At 43.0% G+C, this 10,000-nt stretch overlaps 1 protein-coding gene across 5 annotated transcripts in view; it reads right to left on the reverse strand.

Moving 5' to 3' along the window:
• LOC132460679 (myc box-dependent-interacting protein 1-like) overlaps positions 1–10,000 on the reverse strand; it is a 23,429-nt gene that overhangs the window by 9,456 nt on the left and 3,973 nt on the right. For 4 of the 5 annotated variants that reach the window (XM_060055513.1, XM_060055514.1, XM_060055517.1 and 1 more), the window contains 5 exons: positions 8,061–8,146; positions 7,083–7,158; positions 6,700–6,755; positions 2,696–2,740; positions 612–654 (listed from right to left, as the gene is read on the reverse strand). In XM_060055513.1, coding sequence (XP_059911496.1) covers positions 612–654; positions 2,696–2,740; positions 6,700–6,755; positions 7,083–7,158; positions 8,061–8,146 — 306 coding nt within the window. The remainder of the gene's footprint in view (positions 1–611; positions 655–2,695; positions 2,741–6,699; positions 6,756–7,082; positions 7,159–8,060; positions 8,147–10,000) is intronic. The other variant, XM_060055516.1, reaches the window with a different exon arrangement.

Raw genomic sequence — 10,000 nt, forward strand, 5'->3', positions numbered from 1 at the left:
ATGCTGCATCCCCACTCAATGGAACCAAGTATGTACTGGAGTGTCTGTGTGTGTGGTTAATGTCTGGTCTCAGCAGCCTCACCTGGTCTGAGTCTGATTGGACTCTGGGAATGGGGGAGGCTGCACACCTGTTGCTCGTTAACCAGTCATTGGTTAGCACACTAGTGACGGCAGAATGACGTTTTTGTGACGCATTGATGCGTTTAGGCCAATTGTTTCGGAAATGGGTTCATTACCCGAAGCTTCAGTCATAGTGACCTCTGCCTGGATTTAAAATATCTTTGCTTTGAAAATTATTTGATGTACACATACACTAAGTGAATATCATGTTCTATTAACAAATAAAGATTGATGAATGTGTGTTGTGTTATTGAGGAGAGCGCTGGGAAAATATGTCAAAGTTATTGAATAACATACCAAATTTTGCATGGTTTCAGCGCTTATAAAGTGTTCAGTGTGCAAGTTTCAAAGCACGTATCGGAGCTTCGGTACCGCGTTGCCTTCACTACAGCACTCTCACTCTGCATCCTCTTCTGGAGGAGCCCAGATACAGTCACCTCGGTGGGGGTGTAGCGTTGACATCGCTACAGATGGGATGATGTTTAGCTTACCGCTGGCTGTGAATCGCCAGCCGCGCTGTGGTTTGCCCCCTCACTGCAGGAGAAAGGGGAAAACAAGAGGAAATGTGGAGTATTATGGGATGGAATAGCAAAAATAGAGAAAGAGTTCACCCTGACTCTGCATAGCCTCCCCCTCCCTCCCCTCCTACTTATTGTGGGTTTCTCCGTCCTGGCACATAATGTACACACTTATTGTGTGTTTCTACGTCCTGGCACTTAATGTACACACTTATTATCTGTCATACTTAGTTCTAGTACTTAGTTGTGTAGCGTCTTCTCTAGCTTTCTTTGTTGTATACGGGAAATGGGTTAACCTAGTGATTGTTAGTGCTTGGCACTTGGTTCTATGAACATCCTTACTGTACCGACAGCAATATATTTTGTTGTTTCTCTTTATTCTGACAAATGTACTTATTGTAAGTCGGCGAAGTCGCTTTGGATAAAAGCGTCTGCTAAATATAAATGTCAATGTAGAAAGACTGCGAGGGGAGCGAAGAACAAATAACTGATTCATGATTAATATGTATTAAAAGAAACGAGAGAAAGCGAGCAAGAGAAAGTGAGTAGGAGAAACCGACGAGAGATACTGAAGGTGACACATTGTGGTCGTACGTCCCCACCGCCACTAGGTGGCAGCATATCACTGCAGGATAAACGGTAAAGGTCCAGCTGTTAAGTTCACTTTACAACGTGTGTGAACACTCGTCAAGTACGGCTGGAACTTTGAAGGGGTGTCGTGTTCTTTTAGAAAAGGTAATTGAATCAGGATCGCTTTTAACTGACTTTATTTAGAAAAGTTTCGTTATGGTAACTATGAAGCAAAAGGAGGGGAATTGTATATACGCGTTGAGAGACACTCAGCAGGTCATCTATGCAAATGAGCTACCGTGTGTTTCGTCCGGGGCCGGGCTGGTGTGGTGGTATAGGGTGATGCCCCCCAACTCGCAGGCCAATGTGATCTGCAGGGAACCCATCAGGTCCCTGCGTAATAGGTTGATGGGGTTTGATGGGGTGTGATGGGGCGTAATAAAGAAATAGTTGCCTTATAAGTTATAATAGTTCAGTGTCCTGACCCAACCAGGCTAGGCCCCCCTAATAATCCTGCTCTACAAATGGCTGACTCATTAATTCCCTCACTCTCGACCTCAAGCTGGTGTGTGGTGATTTTATGGCGCAGATTGGCTGCCGTGCATCACCCAAGTGGGTGCTACACACTGGTGGTGGTGAGTTAGGTCCCCCCCTTCAATGTAAGCGTCTTTGGGTCATTGGAAAGCGCTATATAAATAAAATGAGTTATTATTATTATTACTTCAGTTTATACAAGGTCATCTCACACGCGGTCACGTGACTGCAGCTTTGATGGTGATAAAATGCATATTTCATGCAATAAACTTGTCAGCACAGCACAGATCAGAGCAGCTCAAGAGATATGAGACATATGTTAAGCAAACACACACAAATGCAGTGACACAGAACCACACAGCAAACGGGATTAGACGCATCCGCAAAAATGTATTTTCGTAACCAGGGTAGGAAATCTGCCATCCAGTAATCATGCGATGGTATCGATAAAGGGGCGGAGTTATGTTTTTCAATAAATTATGCTATGAGGCTAACTATATAGAATATGCTATGAGGCTAACTATATAGATTATGCTATGAGGCTAACGATATCAATCGTGCTATGAGGCTAACGATATTGATTATGCTATTCGAAAAAGGGGCAGTTATGTTTTTCAATAAATTATGCTATGAGGCTAATTATATAGATTATGCCATGAGGCTAACTATATAGGTTATGCTATGAGGCTAACAATATCAATCATGCTATGAGGCTAACGATATAGATTAGGCTATATGGCTAACTATATAGATTATGCTATGAGGCTTACAATATCGATTATGCTATGAGACTAACGAAATGCAGTTTGAACAACAAAGGTCATCCATTGGACGATTTTGACGCGACTTTTAATGCAATTGGGTCAGGTGGCTACGGTTAGTATGTTAACAATGAGGGGTAAAACGCGGCCTTGATGCGCTGACAAAATGGCCGACGCACAACACTGGCCTACCTGCTGCTGGCCTCTTCTGGCTTCACCGAGGCACTACCATTCTTTCTGCAGTAGGGGGCGACGTTAGGACGGTTACTGTCAGTTTAAACTGTACGATGAGTCAAAAATGTAATGCTAATTGTTTTGCCATTGGATTGTGGTTGATTCTGTTGAAAGCTCGCAAAATATTAGGTCATCTCTTTTTTAATTTTCAAAAATCCTGCAGACTTTTTGCTGAAAGAAATTAATCTTCGTCACACAGAAATGCATATATATATATATATTAGTGCTGTCAAGGGATTAAAATATTTAATCGCGATTAATCACATTGATGTCATAGTTAACTCGCGATTAGTCACACTTTTTTTTCTATTCAAAATATCGCTTGATTTGGTGCTGCTAGCCTTTTAGAGAGATCAAAGAGTGTTGAGAAGGACAGTAAGAAGAGAGACCCGCAGTGAATTCAACCCGGTCCACTTGACATCGGGTAGGTGCATGACAGTGGTTGGCCTACCGTAAAAAAAAAATAGCCCAGGCTTTTATTTGTTTCAATCACTGAACTTTCGAACAAAACTTTTGCACAGCAAAGATGGGAAATACTTTTTTATTTATAAAAAAAACATTTATTATTTAAACCATTATGAATATTCCTACCGTACGTAGGCCTATACACATTACCAGGCTATTGAATAATGCCTACACACACACACACACACACACACACTCACACACACACACACACACACACACACACACACACACACACACACACACACACACACACACACACACACACACACACACACGGTGGCGCAGTGGTAATCGGGAGAGTCGGGAGAATTCCCTGTGGGCCGTTAACGTTTCGGGGCTGTCAGGCTGATTACTGCGGGATAACAATATTGCGTTTATAAAAGCTCCTTGCAGCGCTGTCCGGCAGCCTGAGCAGTGCGTCCGCAACCTCTCACTCACTCAACAAACGCAACACTCACAAACTGTCGACGTCGCAAGTCGATTTTGTCTAGAGGGGAGAAACTGAGCGGGCCCTCCCGGAGTGGTACAGCCCAGGTGGGCCTTGAACTGCGATTGGTCAGAAAGACGTAACAGCTAATGACAACATTGAACTCTCGTGCAGGTGTCACGTTAAAATTGTACCGGGGGCGAAAATTGTACCGGCCTACGTCATCAGTTGTTTACATCTTGACAACCTGCCTGGCAACAGACGACGCGATCGTCTGTTGGAAGGTTCTTGAACATTCACGTCCTACGTCATTTGACGCGATCGCCCGTTTCCTGGCAACAGACGATCGCGTCGTCTGTTGCTATTCGATTAAACAATTAAATACAATACAAATATAAAGTAAAAACAAGATTTATCTAACGATCCGTTATCTGTATTATGTTATTTCGTCTTTTGGAAACATGAGCCGAATGTTTTTTGCAACCTGCCCGGCAACAGACGATCGCTTCGTCTGTTGCCAGGCAGGTTGTCAAGATGTAAACAACTGATGACGTAGGCCGGTACAATTTTCGCCCCCGGTACAATTTTAACGTGACACAGCCTCGAAGAGAGTGACACACAAACACACACACACTTTTAAGGAGTTTTTCACCCACGCCGTATCCTTGCTTGCCCCAACAAGTTTGTGCGGCGTGTTGGTTGTTTTGTTTCCGTTGTAGCTAGATCCGGTATGGTGTTGTAGTTTTTATAACGTGACTAGTTGTTGCTAGACAGCAGGGGAAAAAACTACAACGTTTGCAAAGCCAAAAGGGCGTTAATCGTGCGATAAAAAAGTTTACGCCTTTAAAAGTTGTTTGTGTTGACGCCAGGGGCGGACTGGCCGTCGGGCATACCGGGCAAACGCCCGGTGGGCCGAGGTGCAATATGGGCCGATAGTCCCGATTATTATTATTATTTTTTATTTATTTTTTTATTTATTTTTTTTCATATAATGGTCTGACCGGCTGGCCCACGAATGTAGTTCATCAGCGGCCCTATTGACACTGGGCTGGCCCAATCACATCCCCTGGGCTGACCCAACACCAACCCCTTTCGATTTGGACCTGCCTACATAATGCATTAGGACGGTAAACAAACTCAGCTTGGCCCATGGCCTTGACATTCTTGACACGCGCACGCTAGTCTGCGGCCCATTGGCTGTCTTCTGTACTGACTAGGGGCTCGTCCAATCATATCACAAAACACCTTCTACCTTTAGCTTGGTCGGTGCACAGAAACGCACGTTTCGTGAGAATCCTCCAGTCCAAAATGGAAAGAAAGAGAAAAGGGGGTGCAGAGAAACTGCGAGACAAGAAGAGGCTTGCTCTTCAAGCCAATGCTGCCAAATGTGGCAAAATATCAGAAATGTTTGCCACGGCAGGGCCATCCTCAGCTCCCGTGGATGACAGTGATGCTGGTGGCGATACGATACAACGACCTTCGGTAAGCTTACTGATCATGAATTAAAACGTCTCTAAAATATGTTTGACTTAGGACCTATGTTCTATGGCCAAGTTTGTTTGCATTGTAAATACAAGACAAGTCTGTAGCTGTTGCTAGCCCTCAGCCTACTCTACTCTGAAACAGCCAGCCGTTAGCCTACACTCTAATGTTGTGTGTTTGAGTGGTGGGCTAGCCCGTTAGCCTATTGGTGCGCGGTCCAGATACCGAATTATGATAGCCCTATACTCCGTCCAGGGGTATTTTTCGGTAAATCACATTCAATAGTTTAATATTATAAATGAGATTCACACTGTCATAATTTAGCCTTGCACATATCCAGTCTATGGTAACCTGTGAAGTGCTAATGTTAATGCATTGCGCCCTAACGTCATGCCATGCATTATTCAGAATGTACAGTCCCGTGCGTGAAGTTGACAAGCATTTGCAGTTAAGCATAGCCTCCGTGTACTTTTGAAGTTAAATTGAAAAAATAGTCTAATGGTGGTCGCTGGGACAAAACCAGTTGAAAACCCCTGTGCTAGAGAATAGCTTCTAACGCCAAATGCCAACCCTATGTTTGTGGGATGAGTAGTAGGCTCCCTTTTGACTGGGTAAGTTCACAATTTAGTGGGTACTACTCTTGATACAGTAGAGTAACATCTGATCCATCATTTATTTTCTTCTCTATTCTTTGTCTTTGTCTTCTATTTTTCGTCTTTGTCTTCTATTAAACGCAGGTACACACCCAGTCGGATGAACTCTACCCATTACTGTGATGGACGTGGAGTATACTTTTTTTGTTAATAAATAACACCTTTTGGAAGTGTATAATGCGTCCACTCTCACTGATTGATTTTAACTCATTGCATGGCTTAAGGTATGTGGAAAATAGTTGCACAGTTGGAGTCAGGCTTTTAGCTAGGATTTTTTGTACAGCACTTGATAGTTTTTAGGTAATATTACAATTACACTGATTTATTTATATGTTTAGTAATTTAATACATAATAACAGTGAGTGTAACTGAAACTAGGCAACAAGGTACAAAATTCAAGTAACAACTTTAACAAAAAGAAACAACTTTCTACACAACTTTAAAGTGTATGATGTATATTGTATTGTATTGAATTTAGATTAACTAAGACCACCACCTTAACACACAAACTCTTGTTGAACTCATAAAGTAGTAGGTTCAGTGACGTGCGGTGAGACAGCTGTCTTCTGTAGCTTCTGCGAGCCCGTGAATCAATGTTTCGTTGGAATCATGATAACGTTGTTGTAGCGGGAATACAGCAATGCTATTTTCCCCTGGTTGACGCCGTAAATAACGCGCTAAACTGACAGCACTAATATATATATACATATTTATAAAGACATTTCTAAGGGACCCCAAACTTTTGAACGGTAGTAGTGTAGTAGTATATATATAATATCGAAAACATATTTCATTCATGCAGTTGTCATCTTTCTGTTTAACAGTTAAAGCGTCATATTTCCAAAAGCCCCTCTTAGGTACTTTCAAGAAATGATGCTGATGCTGTTGCGTTGCCATGGATAAAGAGGCAGGGAGCGAGTATGTTGACTTACTTGTCAAGTCTCTGCTCGTCCAGCTTGGTCATAACATCATTCAGGTTCTGACTGAGCTGTGGACACAGAGAATACACCATTGGAGATAAGATACACACAAACACACACACACACACACACACACACACACACACACACACACACACACAGACACACACACACACACACACACACACACACACACACACACACACACACACACACACACACACACGTACAAGCATGCACACACACAAACACACACACACAAACACACACAAACCCACACACACACACACACTCGTACAAGCATACACACACATACACACACACGGGCACCAACAGTATACATGTACGTATATAAACACAAAGGCACGCACGGACACACACACACACACACTCACCTTGCCCATATCTCTGTGGAACTTCTCCTGATTGCTGGCAAGATTCTGGAATGTGTTAACGTACACGCCAACACGACTACACACATGCACACACACACACACACACACACACACACACACACACACACACACACACACACACACACACACACACACACACGCACACACACACACACACCATTTTGTGAGCTATCCACACAACAAAATACAATACAAGTCGCAGGATTACACAGTCGATTTTGCGTGTGATCTCGTGAACATGTGTTTGAGAGGAGGTGGTGAATGGAGGGATGGAGCAGGAGGAGTTGGAGGAGGAGGTGGTGGTGGAAGAGATGATTCAGAGGAGGAGGTGGGAGGAGCAGGATGAGGGGGGGGGGGGGTGAGGAGGAGCTGGTGGAGGAGCAGGAGGTTGTAGATGGAAGAGATGATGGAGAGGAGGAGGTGTGAGGAGCAGGATGAGGGTAAGGAGGAGGTGGTGAATGGAAGAGAATATTGATATAAGGAGATGTGTTGGAGGAGCAGGAGGAGCAGGAGGAGCAGGAGGAGAAGGAGGAGGTGGCGAATGGAAGAGATGATGGAGAGGATGAGGTGTGAGGAGGAGGAGGAGGAGGAGGAGCAGGAGGAGCTGGAGGAGGAGGTGGTGAATGGAAGAGAGGATGGAGAGGAGGTTGTGAAGATGCGGAGGAGCAGGAGGGGGAGGGAGAGGAGGCGTGGAGGAGGTGGAGGACCAGGTGGTGAACGGAAGAGATGATTCAGAGGAGGAGGTGTAAGGAGCAGGACGAGGGGGAGGAGGAGGTGGTGAATGGAAGAGATGAATGATAGGAGATGTGTGGAGGAGGGGGTGGCGATTAGAAGAGTTGAAAGAGTGGATGGAGTGGAGGAGGTGGAGGAGGTGGAGGAGGAGGTATATAGGACCAAGAGGAGGTGGAGGTGGAAGAGGAGGGGTGGAGGAGGTGGTGGAGGAGGAGGGGGGGTCACCTGTCCCACAGAACGGGGAGCTCATCCTGCAGCTCCACGTTGAGCTCCTCAAACACCTTCTGGGCGCGGCCCAGCTCCTCTTCAGCCTAGGGGGGACCGACATCATTAGGGTCGGGAAAAAGAATTGATTCTTCGATGCATCGCGATTCTCTCTAGAGCGATTCCGCCTCGATGCAGATAAGTTAATAATCAGATTTTAATTATTATTAGGGGTCCGAGCAGCGACCCCTAATAATTCCCTCATGTTCCCTCAAATTCTGTAAAATTCATACTGCAGCCTATACCGTAATTCAAAAACTCTTGAAATTTCCCAAATTTGTGGTACTGCACCCAAAGGTGGCGCAATTGTAAAAAATCATGAATTAGGCTTTTATGCGCATTTATAAAACCCTTTTCCCCGATTTCATATTAAAGCTGAACATGATGAAAAGAATCACAGGCTTCAAAAATAATCACAAATTCACCAAAATCGCCACATAAAATCTTTAGACCAAGCCTCACAAAAATCATCGAAAGTATTTATTTTACTTAGTTCCATTTGAGAAATATTGGCCAATAAATTTGGAGCAGTTTGCCCATTTTTCTTATATGACCATTTTGTTATTGTATAAAAAAACTAGCGGTGGGCATAGATATTATTTTTTAATCTTGATTAATTTTGGAATTAATCTAGATTAAAATGACCTTGACAACTGTTATTACAATTATACTTAGCAACGGTGAATTATCAAATATAATTCACCTCCGGAAGTTGTGAAGTGCCCATGCAAGTGAACGGAGAATAAACAAAAATAATTGACAGCTGAACGTTGGGAAGGCCCATGCAAGTGAATGGAGCAGTCTACAGCATTGAGAAGAGCCGTGTAATAATCCATAATAATGTAAGGTTTAGAAGTTAAATATTTGAAAGTTGTAGAATAAATTAATATAATTTATATTGGAGTTAATTTGCTAGAAATTTACATACAATGTTTAGTCAGTTAATCATTTACATATTTATGTGACACAATTATTACTTACATATTTACATGTTTACATATTTAACACAGTCAGGATATTCTGTTGAATCTGCCTCTCTGATTCCCTCACGTTTACCTCAGTCTAAATTCTAACTTCTGATTGGCTAGTTCAGTCACGTGAAGGGTCCGAACAAGGAAGTGTTGGAAAATAGATTAACGCGATTTTTTTTTTATCGCGTGATAAAAGCTTTGCGTTAACGCCGATAACGGCCCACCACTAAAAAAAACATGCAACTATTATTAGGTGGATATCAATACCCCCCACTATTAATAAAACCAAACCGTATCACTGCACCCAAAGGTCGCACTATTTAAAAGAAATATGAACTAGCCTTATTTCTCCTTACGAGATTGACCTGGACTCAACATTCTTTCATCATATTAATCTCTAAAACCAGATGCATCTTTTTCACCCGGTTCTTCTGCTCTAAAAATGTTTACTTTTCCCACAATTTCATAGGAAGCCAAACGTCAACAGTCTCAACCCATTTTGCCTATATGACCATTTTGTTATTGTATTACTACCATACGGCTATCATTAGGTGGATACCATTACTCAAATTTTCAGATCTGTACTGTTTTAAGAAAGCCCTAATTCTCTTTTGAAATGCGGCTTTAGTTTTCTCGATGTTGTGTGCGTATCAATCGACTTTTTCACCATGTGAATGAGGCTTAAAACAGTTCAGGAATGTCAATGATTCAACGGGATAATGCCGTGTACTGGTGATCCTTAGGCTGAGAGTTTGAATCCTAATTAGAGCATTATGAACAAGCTGAACATGACATTCTGTCATTGCCACTCATTTAAGATCACAACATTGAACAGCACCTGAAATTCATTAGGCAATCACCATTCCGGCTCATTAGTATCCAAGAATCGGTCTGCCAAGACACAGTATTGCATTAAGGGGAACTTCTCCG

This window comes from Gadus macrocephalus, chromosome 7 (assembly GCF_031168955.1).
Source record: "Gadus macrocephalus chromosome 7, ASM3116895v1".
In the NCBI taxonomy this organism is placed as follows: domain Eukaryota; kingdom Metazoa; phylum Chordata; class Actinopteri; order Gadiformes; family Gadidae; genus Gadus; species Gadus macrocephalus.